The sequence below is a fragment of the Penicillium antarcticum genome (assembly GCF_028974205.1).
Source record: "Penicillium antarcticum strain IBT 31339 chromosome Unknown utg000001l_segment0_segment0, whole genome shotgun sequence".
Taxonomy (NCBI): Eukaryota; Fungi; Ascomycota; class Eurotiomycetes; order Eurotiales; family Aspergillaceae; genus Penicillium; species Penicillium antarcticum.
The window spans coordinates 633398-651308 of record NW_026695299.1 but is presented as its reverse complement, the minus strand read 5'-3'; the positions used below and the strand labels follow the sequence as shown (position 1 = coordinate 651308).

Genomic DNA, 17911 nt, shown 5'->3' with positions numbered 1-17911 from the left:
CTCTAATGTGGTGCCTGGATCGCCAGGCTGCAACGTGCCAGAATTAGTCAAGTCAATTAGTTAGCAATGTAACTTGTCGATTACTTCAAGATTGATAATGCTACTAATAATGCTTGTCAACACCCATCTATAAATAGTGAAAGATAAAGAACTTGTGGTAGTTGAGATATCAAGTTGTAATCTATCGTATTTACTATGTGTTTTAGCGATGGAGACTCGCTTGTGAACTACGTTGAGTTATATGTACAATGTAGGGCTTCGATCTTGTGGAATGGTCTCACAGCTTGGCCTTGCCGGTTTCGATCTCTGACCAACTCTGTGTCTCCAGCTTCTTGTACTTGTCTCCGTCCAGCCAGTAGAGGATGTCGCCGCCCCAGTCTTTGCGGGGGTCCCAGCCCTTCTTGACGAGGTCGCCCTTCGCTTGTTTAAAGGTGACTCCTGTGGCAACCCTGCAGATGAATGGTTAGCGTGCGAAATTCTTCAGCGTTGAGAAGGACACTCACTTCTCGGTAAGGCGAACAAGTCGCGGAAGAGCATAAGAAGGAACGCCCTTCTTCTTCAGCTCGGCATACAAGTTGGACATCAACTCAACTTCAGCAGCCGGCGTTTCAAGCGTGATACCAGCCGCACCTGCCTGGCCATCATAGCTACAAGCAAGAAGATCAGCACGGGGTCTAACAATGAGAGAACGAAGAAGTATACACACCTAGCCAGCTTGACACCATAAACAACGGCATCGTGAACCCCCTCAATGCGACAAATATGATCCCGAATCTCACCAGCACTAACATTTTCGCCCTTCCACCGGAAAGTATCTCCAACGCGATCCTGGAACCTGACCCAACCGTCTGAATCCTGAACAACCAGATCACCAGTCCGTTGGAACAGATCACCTTTCACAAACACATCCCGAAGAAGCTTCTCCTCCGTAGCAGCCTCATTGCCCAGGTACTCAATCAATAAATCCCGATCCCTAACCCGTCCAATAGCTTCACCCTCCTGGTTCAAACCGGCACGGACACAGAATCCAGTATTGGGATCCCGATACGGACACTCTTTATCCGTATCATACCGCACGATAAAAGTATCATCCTCCCAAAGCCGTCTGATAGGCCCAGAGAAGCCGACCTTTCCAGCACCCCACACACCAGGACCATGATTATCAAACTTGGCCACGCCTTCGGTAGAGCGATAGAATTCCCGAATCTCGGGAACGTTAAACCGTTCCTTGAACTTCTCCCAGATCTCACCGCGCAGCCCGTTACCCGTCGCAACGATACAGTTATGGTCCGCATCATAGGGCGAAGGCGGGGTAGCGAGTAGATAGCGGCACAATTCACCAATATACAGAATCCGCGTAGCACCCGAGTCATGCACGTCCTTCCAGAACTGACTGGCAGAGAACTTCCGTCGCAGACAAAGCGTGCCCGCGTTTCCGACTGCGCCACATATACCTGTGAAGAAGGCCGTGCCGTGGAAGAGAGGGAGGGAGGAGTAAATGCGCAATGGGTAGTATTTTCCTGGATTGTTTGCGTCGCGGGAGAGGGGTGTTGACGTTATCAGGGTGAGCATGTTGCGGATTGTGCAGGCTTTCGGTTTGCCTGTTGTTCCTGAGGTGTAGATTAGGACAGCTAGATCCTTGGGGTTGCGCTTTGCTGCGGCGAGGCCGGTTGGAGAGTGCGATTGAAGCGTTGAGAGCGTTACCAGCTCTACTGGGCTTGTTTTTGTGTTGGGGAAGGAGGTTAGGTTTATTGTTAGGTGGGGGATGGTGACGTTGACCTGCTGGGATAGGTCGGCTGTTGAGATTATTTGTTTGGAGCCTGACACGTTTAGACAGTGGGTGAATGTGTCGTCTGGTTGGGCTATAGGTTAGTGTGGGGGTCTTCCTGGGTTGGATGTGTAGAAATGGGAGGTATAGCTTACCTCGCAGGTTGGTGTTGATCATGGCTGATACTGCGCCTAGTTTGGAGAGCGCATAGAGGGTGATCACCATTTCTGGTGAATTGGTCGTGAAAACACCAACTGTATCGCCCGAATTTACATCACGGGTCTTCAACAGAGCGGCCATTCTGTCCACCACTAGAGACTTTATATTAGCAACCACAATGCTGGCACTGGTGGATATAGTACTCACAATCCTTCAATTGGCTGTACGACCAAGTCTGATGTTCGAACCAGAGGGCATCCAGAGCGCCCTTGCCTTCAACATCCACCACGCGCTCCAACATCTTATATATGGTTGTTGCGCCATCTAGCTTGGCGATGCGCTCGCCAATGCGCTTTCCAAATGCCTTATCACCGGAGATCTGGGACAGATCGGTCGAGATTGCGAGTTTCGCATTAAGGTAGGCACCGGCAGCTACACTCAGGGCAGATGCCACGGCCAATGTAGGGGCGCCAATTTCGGAGAGAACGTCCATGGCAATAGGAGCAATCTGTTTTTCTCAAGCTGGAAGTTATCTTGTGGGATTTCAATTCAGGGTAGATCAACGTCGCGTGCAAAGACTGAGTGAGGCAAAGTGGCATGAAACAAGATTGGGGTTATGAAAATACAGGGGAAGCTGGTGCAACAGATATACAGTAACACGGGCAGAGACTCGGGAATGAGATACGGAAGCTCGTCTGACTCGATCTGCCGTCTGTGACGACGCTAAGCCTGTGCCGTACACGAGTTTACCTGACAGCGGGCTAAACGGCAGTCATAGGCGTTCGATACGGAAATCCCCCGTATTCGAATCTCGGCTCCCCCAACGTCTTCCCCGGTTTTGTGTTTTTGCATTTCGTGGTTTCTGGGGTAAGTCTCCCGGTGTTCCACAGTAAGTATATCCTATATTAACATAAATCCGCCGTTCTAGAGTTATGACTTCCATTGTGTCACTACGTGTACTCTTCCACACTAATGTATTCTACGCTGCACTATATGATCAGCAGGACGTAGTGGATCATTGAAACACGTCAAACGGTCACTGCTCACCAATCACAGCCTGTGAAAACCGACCGAGGATCTCAGCAATACGGTATGGTACACTAGTCGGACCGAATTAATCCGGCAGTTCCATCGGTTCCATCGCGGCTTCGGAGCGAAAGATGTTCCTGTCCCACCTTTCGGCTCGGTCACGATCTAGCCGCGGTTCATTTGGAGCTCGGGTTAAAATGATGATCGTCGCGCGATGGCTTTATTTCTTCTTTTCACATCCCTCCCCTATTGATACCTATACAAAATGTCTTCACCACAACAGCGTCTAAGCTCTGTCGCCAACCAGTTGGCTGCTCCTGGCTCTGCCCGCCAGAAGCTTCTGGCCAAGAACCCCGATGATATTGTATGCTATCATAACATGCAAATGAAATCCAAACATTAACCAATTGATCCACAGGTCATCACCTACCTTGCCCGTACACCTCTCACCAAAGCCCGAAAGGGTGGATTGAAGGATACCACCGTCGATGACCTCCTCGTCTCCCTCCTCACGGTACACTATATCCTAATTAACCAACTATAAAAAGACCCGAAAATCTAACAAAACCCTAGAGCGTCCGCGAGAACTCCAAGCTGGACCCAAGCCTCGTCGAAGATGTCTGTGTCGGCAACGTTCTCTGCCCAGGCTCCGCCTACGTCGCCCGCTCAGCAGTCCTAGCAGCTGGCTTCCCCGTAACAGCAGCCGCGTCAATCGCCAACCGATTCTGCTCCTCCGGCCTACTTGCCGTCCAAAACATCGCCAACCAGATTATTGCCGGCTCAATCGACGTCGGTGTAGCCGTTGGCGCTGAAAGCATGAGCAAGAACCAAGACGGCGGTGCCCCAGAAATGTCCGCCTCTATTACGGCCCACCCAATCGCATCTCAGAACTCCCAGCCCATGGGCCAGACATCTGAGAATGTCGCCAACCAGTTCAACATCAGCCGTGCGCAGCACGACGCCTTTGCTGCAAAGTCTTTCCAGAAGGCAGAGCGTGCCCAGAAAGCTGGATGGTTGAATGATGAGATTGTTCCCGTTAAGACTCAGATTAAGGACCCTAAGACTGGTGAAGTTAAGGATGTCGTTGTTGACCGTGATGATGGTATTCGTTACGGTACTACCCCTGAGTCCCTGGGCAAGGTGCGCGCTGCGTTCCCCCAGTGGGCTCCTAGTGCCACTACCGGTGGTAATGCCTCTCAGATCACCGATGGCGCCGCTGCTTTGGTTCTAATGAAGCGTTCGCGTGCCGTGGAGCTTGGTCAGCCTATTGTTGCTAAGTTCTGTGGTGCTACTGTTTCTGGTCTTGAGCCCCGCATTATGGGCATTGGACCGTCGCTTGCCATCCCCAAGATTCTTGGCAAGTTCAACTTGAGCAAGGATGATGTTGATATCTTTGAGATTAATGAGGCTTTCGCTTCTATGGTATGTTCAACTAGGATTTGGATTATTTTGTGCTTGGCTAATTCGGTTTACCACAGGGTGTCTACTGTGTCAGCAAACTTGGCTTGGATGAGTCTAAGGTTAATCCCCGTGGTGGTGCCATTGCTTTCGGTCACCCTCTCGGTGCTACTGGTGCCCGCCAGGTCGTCACTGCTCTCTCTGAGCTGCGTCGCCAGGACAAGCGCGTTGCCGTGACCTCCATGTGTGTTGGAACTGTGAGTTTATCCCTCTTGACCGACTCGCCGCCGGAATATAAACTAATCATTCACATAGGGCATGGGTATGGCCGGTATCTTCGTTTCCGAGCACTAAGCAACAATGTGCTTTTTCTTGTTTCTTTTGAAAGTAACAATCTCTGTTGATAGTGTATATATCCCCGTGCATGTAACAGGCTTAAGTAGCCACTTTATGAAGGCGCTTTGAGGTTCCCTCACTGAGTAATCCACAGTACAGGGTGATTACATACTTAATGACAACTTTGGATAATAAGCATGATGATACCCACTGAGTAGAAAGTTAGTCTGTGCTGTATAAGCAGCTATCTTCAAGCTCATCCGTAGGGAACCACTCGATGTCTCAGTGAAATGCTATCTCGGCATTCGCTAACAGCCTACTCTGTGGAGGCTACTCCCACCGAAAGCAATATTCCTCCCTTCTTATGCAATCCGCCCTGACCGCTGGCCAATTTGCGAAGCAGTTTCCCCTTCTGCGGTCCAACCAAGTTTAAAGAGCACAATATAATCGGGAGTAGGAAGATCCGGCCATATAAGCCGTCTAGGCGCATAGAGGTATCTCTCCATGGTGTTGTCTGTTTGATTGCTCTTCATATATTCAAGAATCCGCGAAAGTTTGACACATCGGCGTCTAGTTCGCAGTGACATTTCCACTCCATTTTCTGCACCATTTCTATATTTCGATCCCCATGATCAGTACTCGTATAATGTGTGTCGCTTGTGATCAGTTAGTGTGGAGATAACGCCATAGAAATCGTCTCGACTAGCTAGTAGCCCGTCCTTCCCGTTCGCGGCGTAATCGAAATCGGAGAGGAGGTTCTTGTTTGTTTTGGGATCGATGAGCAAATTCCGGGGCGCGATATCCCGATGCATGATTCCAACTTCTAGACTCGGGAAATCAAATAGCTGCGTGATTTGTTTTAATGTTTCAAACGTGAAAGGCTTTCCACGTCGGCATCTGCTGGCGTTCTAATAAACTTTGTTGTGAATCTGATTAACCCAGACTGCACGTCTTCGAGGAAATTTGATTAAGTGGCACTACACAATATGAGGGTACTTTGGCAAGTAGGTTCATCTCATCCAAGGAATCGTCGAGGCTTTTCTGTAGGGTTGAAATTGAATGTGGCGTTCGTATCCTCATCAATACGAGGTCGATACCTGGTCCAAGCCGATCATCTTCTTGAGGTTGCGAGAAGTAGATTGTAGGACTTTATGCAAGATATGGGCAGAGTGAGAAGGCACTATATCCAATGAAGATCATATCGTCTTCTTCGGGATCCGTGGACACTTCCGTGAGAAGGCCGTTGTCATTAACTGTGATTGCACGAACAGACTTCCCATATGTGTTTGACAAATATCTGCATTATTAACGCGTACTGTGCCTTACCGTGGTCATTCTATGCAGTCGTAGCTATGAATCTCTGGAGCCTGCGGTTCTCTATACGCGACTAACTGAGCCGTGGTACCCTGAATCACTCCCCCCCTCAAAGAGCATCTGGTTAATATTGATCGATACAGAGGCGGGCACGGATTTCAATTAAGCTATGATAGGGTTCTCTGTCACTGGACAGTGAGTGATAATCGCTTCATATTATTTTGGCTGGATAGGTTTTCAATGGGTACATATGTCCAGGTTGCTAGGAAGTGCATGCATTGCGCCAACGGTCGGGCCTTTGGAAGCGGATGCTGCAATGATTTATGTCTCAGTCATTGAACTATTTGCAGTATCACATTTTGTCCATTCACAAAATTAACCCGAAGCATGCTTGTCCTCGCTCTCTCCGCTACTAGTAGCCATCTCAACCTTCTCGGACTCAGTTGCATGGTGGTCGGTGGTAGTCAGGCCAAGCTCGGCCTGCATCTCGTTGATCTGTTCAATGGTGAGCTTAGGCAGCTGCTTGGCGACCTGGAAGGGCCACTTCTTCTCAATGTGAGCCTTGGCAAAGATGACATCAACCTCTTCCAAATCACGACCGGCGGTTTCAACGTAGAAGAAGTAGGCGAAGGGAATGGCGGTAAAGTTGACCAGGGCGAAGAATAGGTAGATACCCCAAGGGCTCTGGTTGGCGAAGACAGGGGTGAACATGACAACAGCGAAGTTGTTAATCCAGTTGGTGCAAGTGGAAGCGGCAGCTGCCTTGGTACGGGTGCGAAGAGGATTGATCTCGGGAGGGTAGATCCAAGGCAGAGGCAGTGTAGTGAAGGCGAAAAAGCAGATAAACAGAAAGATACCGACGGCGGCACCCTTGGCATTTTGGGTATTCTCGTCGATCAGGCAACCCATAGTGATGATAAAAGAAAGACCTTGACCAAGGAAACCAAGTAGGAATAAGTTGCGACGGCCAACCTTCTCAACCATGACAAAGGAAGGAATAGTGGCAATGGCATAGACAGTGGCGAAAACACCACCAATAATCATAGCCATCTTATGTTCCATATGAAGGTTATTTTCAAAAAGGAGAGTAGAGTAGTAGATCGCTGCGTTACAGCCAGTAAATTGTTGGAAGAATTGGCCAGAGCAACCAATCATCATACGCTGGAACTCTTGGGTCTTGCCAAATGTGAAGAGGGTCTTCCAGCTGCTGTTAGATTCCTGGGCCTCGGCAGCCTTCATGTCAGCCTTCATCAAGTTGAAATCACGCAGGACATCCTCAGCATCCTCGGTGCTATCATTAAGCTGGGCCATAACATAGAGAGCCTCCTGATCCTTTCCCTGCATAATAAACCAACGAGGAGACTCAGGCAGCATAAGAGCACCAATAATAACAAAGATAGCAAACAAGATCTGGAAGGCGACAGGGAATCGCCACTGGACAGAGGATTCGGTGTAGGATAAACCAAAATCGATCCAGTAGGCAATAAAGGTACCAACAGCAATAATGGCACCCTCGAAACAAACAAGGAAACCGCGGTTGTGGGCCTTGGAACACTCAGACTGCCAGACCGGGATAGTGGCAGTGTCCATACCGTTTCCAAGACCGGAGACTACACGACCAATCACAAATTGACCTAGACCCCAGGACTCGCCATAGGCAGCAGTAGAAAGGACCGTACCGACCACCATCAGAGCACCACCGGCAACCAGTAAAGGAGTACGGCCGGTTCGCTGACCGAAGCAGAGAGTGAAGATAGCACCGAAGAAACATCCTAGTTCGTAGCAGGAGTTGACGGCACCCTGCAAGACAGAGACATGATCCGCGTCGTTACCAGGAAGGTCTTTATTGAGGACAGGGAACTGTTTGACGAAGGATGTGCCTTGTAGAATACCGGACATCAGACCCTGGTCATAGCCGAATAGGGAGAAACCGACGACGGAGGTGAAGGTGATGGCCCAGTGGAGCTTCTTGCCCCGGAGGCCGGAGTTGGTTGTCCACATATCGATGTGACGCGTGCCCCTAATAAACGAGGGCGGATAAGGAGATACTGAAACGACGAAGAAAGAAGAGATACGGACTCTGGGGGTGGGCAACGCCTTTGTACCCTTTTCAGAAGTATAGGTCTGCTTCCTACGTCTGCGGGCATCAGGGGCCCCGGCCCCACTGAGTTCCATCGGTTGATCCCGCCAAGCGCTACTACCATGACTCCACTTCGCATGGATGTGGGCGTTTGGCCATCTTCGGCCCTCTCGGCAGCCTTGCCTACAGTACCTCAGCTGCCGCCAAGATTGAACTTTCCCCGGCTAGGACTTTTTCGGCTTCGGCCGCCAAGGATTGGCCCATCGCCAAGGGCGAAGAAGCTCTTGCCCAGGAGAATCACCCGTGTGTGGCGGATGGTAGGAGTAGGGCTGAAAATCCGGGGGAGATTCGGGATGGCCGAGGCCTGATGGCAAGTTAGGTTTGTTCTGTTCTATTGGGCTCAAAGAGATTATCCGAATGGAAAAGACCGAAGTTACGAACTATTAGTCATATGAATCAAATTAATCAAATAGAATACTACATGAACTGCAAAAGAGAAACTGATGACGGAGTACTGCCTAGGATTATTGTCTAATCCTTGATGGTGGATCACTTCGGCTCCCGAGAGAGGAATCTCGCCCGACCCTCCACGGCCTCCACGGGGAAACACGGGGGGAGACAGGAGGGCCAATGGGGCTGAAAAGCCTTTCTCTTGCCCTAGATGAGCCACTGAGAGTGCCTCATCCCCCATGGTATATCCTTCGAGAATCAAGTGACCCTCGGAGCCAGGGTCGAGTTCTACTGTTGAATATCTCATGAAACTCGCCTCAGTTGCCCTCTTCCTCCCCCTTCATCCGCCGTCTTCGCCTCGGCCCTGGTGACGCTGGCCCCGATGCCGACAGCCGGACAGTGGTCCACTTCTTCAGATGTCTGAGGGCCAATTGCATTCAATCGCACTCCCTGGCGCGCTCCAAGCGGGAACAGGGCGCGTGCCTCTTGGCGGTCCCCTCAGCCCTAGCCGCTACAACTGACGCAGATTCTGCTTCTTTTCTGACCACTCCAGTCCTCCAGATAATCTCCGACCTCCGATGTTGGGGATGGGCACCGCGCTAACACTACGTCACCGATCGCAATGGCCTTTGCAACTCCGCAAAGGACGCCTTGGCCCACCGGAATAGATAGGTTCTGACTCGCATTAGAGGTCGAAGGATTCATCTCCACGCCCCAAATGCAACGTGTCGTCAACTAGGCGAAGCGAAATACGCGAACTACTCCAAGACTTCAATCTCCATTTTCATCTGCCCCGTGGAACCAGTCGGGACCGAGCACAGCCCGACTTCCGCGGAAGCTATAGTCCTCCGATCCATTGATCGGACGTTTCAGATGCCTGGTGGCTCTAATTCTTGCGTCGAGGCGGGAAAACGAATTCCGACCGAATCACGGAGTAGAAAAAAAACATGGATGAATAAATCAGGAATGAGAAAACAAAAACGCAAGAAAATTGACCAAATTGGGCCGGAATCATCCAAAACAAAACAACCCGAAAGGTCTCTGGTTACTACACATGGCTGGGAGCAATTGAAGACTGGTTCCATCATGTACGGCTTCCCATCAGGAGCTGTCCAGCAACCACCACCTCATATGATTGTGAGTCCGTACCCCCGGGGGCCGGAAGGTTCGCCAGGCTGGATCCCCCACTTTGGAATGTAGACGCGATATATCAATGTATAATAATGTACTCGGTACAGAGTACTCATTAGTACCTTAGTACCTTAGTGCCGTCAGTGCTTGCTATCTAGTAGACCACTCGACCCTGTGAGTATTCATCCAGTCATCGCAACCGCTGTGTTCACTTCCAGCGCGAGCGAGGTCATTCATGATGCTAGCATCTTTTTTAAATAATTTCTCGGCCAGGAACTTTTGTGCTCCATGAAGCTCTACGCCGTCAACTCCCGCCGCGGTGGCGTACGGGGGCCAAATTTACAGTGGGCATGACAGGAAACTATTGAATAGTACAGAAGGCTAAAACGAGTGAAGGAAGGGGATCTTCACTGCCTCCATGGCGTAAAGACGCCTGGATAATCTATCGGATGGCGCTCATGTATGGTGCCGTGACATGGAGTCGGGAAACCTACCCTTTGTATAAAAGTGGTAGGGAATACTCCGTAAATAGTAGCCGGTACTTACCGGTTGAGAAACTAGAAGAAGGAGGTTGGCGACTGTTATGGAGCTCAGCACTATTATCAAGACCTTTTTTATAGACTTCAGATCTTGAACATCCAATCTAGACACTACCCCCTAATCTTTAATTAATAGCCATCGTGAATACTCTGGTGTTGGTAGTAATAATAGTTTACGCGTGGTTCTCCAGAATTAAGTTGATAGACGCACGGGGTATTGCTGCACTATATATGAGCCCCAATTCCGGAAAGATACGCTAAATGAGTGCCACCCAATGAATACTGTGGGTGAGTCAACAAAATTAATGAATAATAATGAGAGAATGTGGCAGCGATTGCGGGTCACTCTCAGTTTAGGTGCGCACGCCAGACCTCACAGCCTCCTCCAATGCACCCGGAGAACGAAAGATAGTATTCAATCAAAAGGTTTAACAAGGAACATAAGGGACCGAGGTACACGCATGTATGTATATTTCAGTGCTCAGAGAGATTGAGGCCCCCACGGTCAGAACCTAATATTCACAAACATACATTCAGCGATCACATCTGGCGGAAGACTTGACGTTGCCAAACAATGCACGATATCCAGGCAATCGATAAAGCATCTCCTGTCCACGCAAAAGAAGCATGCCCAGCACCATCCCCGATCGAATATTGCTGCTGGATGGAAAGCACCTTTGACTTCGGCACCCTCGGTTTGAGGCCAAAGGATGTTTCCCCTGCACTCCTCATGCTCTGTGCGGCCGCGTCTCACGGAGACCTCCGAAACTACACTGGGTGTGGTATCATTGGGATTGATGCAAAGACCCAGCTTACTCCCATCCGCGAAACAGACAATCTGGCCGACTGCCTCGTACCAATGGAGCCTGACTTCGACCTGGAATCATCAATATCCCGGAATTTACATACCTTGGAGCATGATCTGCATGAAGAGGTTCAGCGGCATCACCAACACCGGAATGTCATGAGCGGAGCCGCGATTCGTCACATCGTTATACTCGAAGAGCACAACGCAGATGGAAAATCTCCGAAATGGATGCAACAGCTCAAATCTGCTGGACATACGGATGAGCTCGTCCCCACAACCGTTCTGCATTGTACCCTGGAACAAGGCCTTTTGTCCTTTCGTATATGTATCGACCCCCCAGGAGAAGATGGGGCTCGCCGAACGCAAAGCTTCGTCGAGAACTTCTTGCACCTCCTCGTTGAATCGCTCAGTCATCCACGATTGCGGCTACTGGATGCAGTAGGGGGTTTTCTGCCCACCTCACCTACGGCGTCCATCCCAGATGTTCCACCATTCTGGGAGATTTGCGTGCATGAAGTAATCCAAGGCCAACGTCGGAAATCCCCAGACTCCCTGGCAGTTGACGCATGGGACGGCTCCCTCACATACCGAGAGCTGGACGAGATTACCGATCTGCTGGCACGCGCACTGAGGCTCTTGGGGATAGGACTAGAGCGCTTTGTTCCCATCTGCATGGAAAAGTCCAAATGGACAACGGTGGCAATCCTCGCCGTCATCAAAACTGGTGGGGCATTTAGTCTACTGAGCCCGGACCATCCTTTGCCTCGCCTGCAGCAGATCTGCGATGATCTCCGAAGTCCATTTATATTGTCGTCTGAAGCCCAAGCAGCGCGTTGTCGGAAGCTGGGAGGTCTTTTGGTCATAGAGAATTTGTATCAAGCATGCCGATCAAGCCGTGCCCCTCGGGAGATGTCGCTGGTCCAGCCAGGCAATGCGCTCTATGTCGCTTTTACGTCAGGTTCCACAGGGAAGCCAAAGGGAGTCGTGATTGAACACCAGGCTTACTGCTCAAGCGCTCAGTCCCATACACAGGCCTTCCAGATCAACGACAGGTCTCGCCTCCTGCAGTTCGCTTCCTACGCGTTCGATGTGAGTATCCTGGAGACGTTAAGCACGTTGATGGCTGGAGCGTGTCTCTGCGTACCGAGCGAGGCTCAACGAAATGACGTGGTGTTGTTCGAAGAGGCCCTGAAGACCTTCCGTCTCACCCACGTAGGCCTCCCTCCCTCCTTTGCTCGAATAGTCCCCTGGGCGAATATCGAAGAACGGCCCACTTTGTTACTAGGCGGCGAGCCGATGCGCAAGTCAGACAGGACCATTTATAGCGCGCTCGGGATGCGCTTGATGAATGCATACGGGCCTACTGAGTGCTCTGTGAATGCGACAATCCATCATCGTGTCCGGCCCAGACATCCGGTGCAGAACATTGGCAAGACTACGGGGGCGGTTGCGTGGATTGTCGACCCTGACGATATGGAGAAGCCGATGGAATGGGACGAGGTTGGCGAGTTACTTCTTGAGGGCCCGATCGTGGGCCGGGGATATTTGAACAATAGTGGAGCTACTCGCAAGGCCTTTGTGGACCCTCCGGCGTGGCTTCGACGGCTGCGAAAGGGGCGGTACCAGCATCGGATTTACCGGACGGGGGATTTAGCGTCCCAGGATCAGACAGGAGCTATTCATATCATCGGTCGCAATGACGGACAATTCAAAATTCGAGGGCAGCGAATCGAGGTCGCCGATGTCGAACATCACGTCAACGACTTTGTGGCCACCAGCACTGAAGTTGTCGTGGAGAAGGTCAACACGTCCGACGACTACCAGAGGCTCATCGCATTTATCGTCCTCGATGGGCCTTTACCTGCCGAGGCGACTGACTCGATCTTTCTAGCACCGAATGCGTCTGACCTGGAGAGTTTCAAAGCCATACAGGAGCAGCTACACAGCCGTCTTCCCCGGTACATGGTTCCCAATCTGTGGATTCCCTTGAGTCATTTACCTAAGGCAGTATCTGGCAAAATTGACCGACGTCTTTTGAGAGACACCGCAGCGGCGATGTCGCAAAGAGATCTTTACGCCTTTGCGTGCTCTAAAACAGAGAAACGGGCTCCTATCACTTCGAGTGAACGGACACTTCGTCAAGTGTATGCTGATATCCTCCAAATCCAGCCCGCCGCCATTGGCATGGACGATACCTTTTTGCGCCTTGGTGGCGATTCCGTCCAGGCCATTCGGCTGGTCGGTTCTGCAAGAAAGGCGGGACTGACGGTTCAGATGCAGGATGTTCTCGCTAAGGTCAGTATCGCCGACCAGGCGGAAAAGGCGATGAATATCGCATCTTCGCCCGAGCCTGTCTATGAGCCGTTCAGTCTGGTGGAGACCTCTGTGCAGGGCGATGTTCTTAGGCTGGCGCAGGAACAATGCAGTGTGCAACGGTCCCAAATTGAAGACATCTATCCGTGCACGCCGCTGCAAGAGAGCATGTTCGCATCCTCGTTACAGCGCCCTGGCATGTACACCGGAAATATTGTTTTCCGAATCCCTCTCGGCATTGATATCTCTAAGCTCAAACATGCGTGGAAGGACACGGCTGACAAGAATCCCATCCTACGCACACGGATCATCCAAAGCTCGCATGGGCTTTTTCAAGTCGTTGTCGACACCTTTGCATGGCGAGAACATACCGGTCCAGTTCTGGAAACCCCAGTATCCACGGAGCTGGTCGGGCAACCATTGGTTCAATACCTTCATAAAGAGAAGGATCATGAGCTGGTATTGACGAGTCACCACGCTGTGTCCGATGACTGGACGCTACGTCTCGTTCGACAACAGGTAGAAGCCGCGTATCAGGGTCACCTGCTAGAGAAGCAGCATTTCTATCCTTTCATTCAATACACCCGGCATATTCAGGGCGTGGAGGAGTTCTGGGCCACCCAGCTGTCGAAACTGGATGCCACGGTCTTTCCTGAGCTTCCAGCCAGCAATTACCGGCCTTCGGCCACGCAGTCCCTCCAACATCAGATCGATGGGCTTTGCGTAGACAAGCAAACGTCTCATACCCTTCCTACTTATATCTACCTTGCGTGGGCATTGCTGATCGCTCACTATACTGATTCACCCGATGTGGTGTATGGCGCGACCCTGAGTGGACGCAATGCCTCTGTGCCAGCCATTGAGGCCATAGTCGGACCAACAATCACGACCCTTCCATTGCGTGTTCGATTGCAGTCTGAAACCTCGATAGTAACCGCGTTGGACCAGGTACAAAAGACGCTGGCTTCCATGATTCCGTACGAACAGGCCGGGTTGCCATGGATCGCCAGGAGTTGCGAGGATGGAACGAGAGCCTGCCAGTTCCAAAGTCAACTCATAATCCAGCGCCCGGAGGAAACAGACCATACATATCTTTTTGACGCCGTCCAAGGGTCCGTTCATACCAGACTGGATTATACAACCTTCTGTGAGTTCGCGATGATGCTGTCCTTCCTACCCAGCGTAGACAGGACCAGTATGACTATTGATACCGCGTTCGATTCCCATGTCGTCTCACCGAATGCAATGTGCCGGATGCTGTGTCAGTTTACGCACATTCTGCGTCAGATCATGCAGCAGCCTGCGCAGCAGATAGAAGCAGTGAACTTGGCATCTCTGGATGACTTGGCTCAGCTCCGACAGTGGAATTCTCAGATACCTCCGGCGGAACCCAGGTCCTTGAACTACCTGTTCCTAAGTCGGTGTCTCGATCAACCACGAGCCACAGCTGTATGTGCCTGGGATGGGTCATTGACATATTCAGATTTAGCCGGATTGTCCTCCTCCCTGGCCTACCGACTTAGATTGCTGGACGTGCGCCCAGGTTCTTCAGTAGGGATCTGTCTAGAGCGGAGTAAATGGAGCGTTGTCGCCATTCTGGCCGTCCTGTTCGCCGGGGGTACGTGTATCCTCCTAGACTTGCATCATCCGCGCCAGAGAATCCACGATATCCTCAAAGAAACTTCCGTTCAAGTCGTAGTCAACAGCCAGACGACGGCGGCATTAACAAGCGGTCTCACACCAATCGAGGTTTGTCTCGATCCAGCACTTACAGATATTCTGCCCCAGACTCCGTGCCTCCCTGATTCACCAGTTTCTCCTGCTGCACCTGCCTTCATTCTGTTCACCTCCGGCAGTACTGGTCGTCCCAAAGGCATTGTCATGCCGCACAGCACCTTGGCCTCCAGTATTAAGTACCATAGTGTACCGATGAATGTTGGAGCTGATTCGCGGGTGCTCCATTTCTCCTCGTACGCGTTTGATGTCAGTATATACGAGATCTTCACTACACTGGCAGCGGGAGCAATCCTCTGCGTTCCGTCGGAATTCGAACGTACAAACGCGCTTGCCGAGGCGATCTGCCGATTCCAGGTGAACTGGACGTTTCTCACCCCGTCAGCTGTGCAGACTTTGCATCCCTCGGAAGTCCCATGCCTGTCGACTTTGGTCCTAGGGGGGAAGCCGTCACCCGCGAAAACTTCGACGCTTGGGCCCGTGGTCGCACGCTGATCAATGGATACGGTCCCGCAGAAGCCACCATATGTGGTGTTGGAACCATTCCGCCGACGGGATGGAAGCAGGGGGTGATTGGGTCAATTTTCGGTGGTGTCGGCTGGGTGACAATGCCCACTGACACGTCACGGTTGGCTGCCATCGGGGCCATCGGAGAGCTGCTGCTGGAAGGGCCTTTTCTGGCCGCAGGATATTTCAACCTTCCGGATGTCACGGCAGCTTCATTTATAGAGCCCCCGGCATGGAGACAGAGAATGCCTCTGGAGCCATCCTCTGGTCTCTATCGGACGGGAGATCTCGTGCAGTACCAGGATGATGGAACCATTCGATATATAGGGCGTCAGGGCACGTGCATGAAGCTGCACGGCCAACTGATCGACCTGGGAGAAGTGGAAACTAACACACTTCGTGGGTTCCCTGGGGCCAACAGCGTAGCCGCCGATATAGTCTCTCTGGATATTGACGGCAACATCGCAGCAACACTGGTGGCTTATATAAAATTCGACTTTGACGACCCCAAAGGACGTGACGCCAATGGTATCTTGAACTCGGTCTGCCAGGAATTTCGCCACAGTACGACCGAGGTGCAGAGGCACCTCGGAGGACTTCTTCCATCCTACATGATCCCGTCCATATTCATCCCAGTCCAGGCGATGCCGAGTACCGTGACGGGAAAACTTGACCGTCGTAGCCTACGGTCAGCTGTCCTATCGCTTTCCTCCGAGGAGCTCCAGAATTATCGGGCAGCGCCGCTAGCGAAGACTCCAGTCTCCAGCGATGCTGAGCGACTGCTGCAAGCCATGTGGGCTGATCTCCTGGGCACGACCAAGGAATCCATTGGGGTAGAAGACAACTTCCTGATTATTGGCGGTGATTCAATCGTCACCATGCGAATGGTAGCCACGGCTAGACGTGCCGGGTTTGGCTTCACAGTGGCGGACGTCCTGATGCCGAACAGCTCGTTGTCATCTCTTGCACTGTCGTTGCAGGAAGTCAGGCCCGATGAAGAGAAACTTGTATTATCCGCTCAAGTTCAGCCATCTACCCTCACATCGGTGGATTTCCAGCAACATCTCAGCTCCCTGCAACAGCAAGGAATCCTGTCCCTGGCAGGAAACGTGACCAGCGCGCGGCCAGCTACAGAAGCACAATCAACACTCATCTCGCGGTACCCATGGTTCAATTTCCAGTTTCCATTCCAAGGTGAACTCAGTGAGAATAGACTTCGAGATGCCTGTAGGGCACTTGTCCGTGCTCACAGTGCGTTGCGGGTTGTCTTTACTAAATACCGCGAGGAGGTCTTCCAGTTGACTCTAACGGAAGATATTGATCTCCCTCTGCGGGTAGTTACGACCCATAACCAGTTAGACACCTTTTGTGAATCACTTTGCCATTCGGAACAGGCTGTTTCTGTTGTTTCAGCGGGAGTCGCGACCCGTTTTACCCTGGTATCCAATCCCACACGTACAAAGCAGCGACTCGTCATTCGTCTTGCCCACGCCCAGTATGATGCCACTTCCATTCCAATTCTGGTCCGCGATCTCGAATTAGTATACAAAAATGAAAAGAATATTGCGGATACTTCTTTCGATCGGTACCTTGAACAACGGGCACGGCATTCGGATCAAGAACAGCACCGGGCCTTTTGGCAGGAGTACCTGGCGGGCTCTTCCCTTGCCTCGTCTCCCCTCGATCTCACTTTGGCCAACCACTTGGTCACAGGAACCTGTGATCTAGCTTTACCAGCAGGGCTCCCACCTTCTGTAACCTTACCCACCGTCGTGAAAGCTGCTGCCTCTTTAGTCCTCGCTCGACAGCTCCATCGACCTGATATCGTTGTCGGCCAGACCGTCGATGGGCGTAGTCTGCCACTCCCCGACATCGACCGAGTTATGGGCGCTTGTAATAACTATATTCCGTTCAGGGTACAGCCTCGTGCGTCTATGACCGCCCGAGACTACCTCCTCCATGCCCAAGTCCAGCATTCCCGGAGCCTGGGTTCCGAATCTGTGGATTTTCGTATGATCGTCTCGCACTGCACAGATTGGCCGTCTTCGGCGGAGTTTGGGTATATTGTGCAGCACCAGACGGCTAATCATAGCCTAGCGTTGAGACTAGGAGACAAGGCTTCGACTCTCAAACTGGTGGGCGGGCTCTCGCCCGGATCGGAGGTGTGGATTTGCTCTACCGATACTCCATCCGGGGTAAGAATTGATATTCACTCCTCGGCACAGAGGATGACTCATGACCAGGCCATTTCTATGGCGTGTGAAGTTTGCACAATGATTAATGATATTCTGACAAAGCTGGATCGTTATTTGTATGCTATTGAAGGGATGACATGCTTGAGGTAG

The 17911-nt window shown here is 51.5% G+C and overlaps 5 protein-coding genes across 5 annotated transcripts; 2 read left to right on the top strand and 3 right to left on the bottom strand.

The window, feature by feature from the left end:
- Positions 1 to 277: 277 nt before the first annotated feature.
- On the bottom strand, positions 278 to 2420 carry N7508_000255 (putative bifunctional fatty acid transporter/acyl-CoA synthetase (FAT1); the record flags this gene model as incomplete). Its single annotated transcript, XM_058458340.1, has 5 exons — positions 278 to 449; positions 504 to 647; positions 707 to 1862; positions 1924 to 2079; positions 2135 to 2420. 5 exons carry the CDS (start codon positions 2418 to 2420, stop codon positions 278 to 280), a joined length of 1914 nt encoding a protein of 637 aa, XP_058324562.1.
- Positions 2421 to 3221: 801 nt separating this feature from the next.
- Positions 3222 to 4708, top strand: N7508_000254 (putative peroxisomal 3-ketoacyl-coA thiolase (Kat1); the record flags this gene model as incomplete). Its single annotated transcript, XM_058458339.1, has 5 exons — positions 3222 to 3320; positions 3375 to 3470; positions 3530 to 4378; positions 4435 to 4611; positions 4670 to 4708. The coding sequence occupies 5 exons, from the start codon at positions 3222 to 3224 to the stop codon at positions 4706 to 4708; spliced, it is 1260 nt and encodes a 419-aa protein (XP_058324561.1).
- Positions 4709 to 5322: 614 nt separating this feature from the next.
- Positions 5323 to 5502, bottom strand: N7508_000253 (uncharacterized protein; the record flags this gene model as incomplete). Its single annotated transcript, XM_058458338.1, has 1 exon — positions 5323 to 5502. One exon carries the CDS (start codon positions 5500 to 5502, stop codon positions 5323 to 5325), a length of 180 nt encoding a protein of 59 aa, XP_058324560.1.
- An 877-nt stretch (positions 5503 to 6379) lies between these two features.
- N7508_000252 (sugar porter family MFS transporter) lies at positions 6380 to 8005 on the bottom strand (the record flags this gene model as incomplete). Its single annotated transcript, XM_058458337.1, has 1 exon — positions 6380 to 8005. The coding sequence occupies one exon, from the start codon at positions 8003 to 8005 to the stop codon at positions 6380 to 6382; it is 1626 nt and encodes a 541-aa protein (XP_058324559.1).
- A 2773-nt stretch (positions 8006 to 10778) lies between these two features.
- Positions 10779 to 17911, top strand: ftmA (nonribosomal peptide synthetase ftmA; the record flags this gene model as incomplete). Its single annotated transcript, XM_058458336.1, has 2 exons — positions 10779 to 15439; positions 15499 to 17911. 2 exons carry the CDS (start codon positions 10779 to 10781, stop codon positions 17909 to 17911), a joined length of 7074 nt encoding a protein of 2357 aa, XP_058324558.1.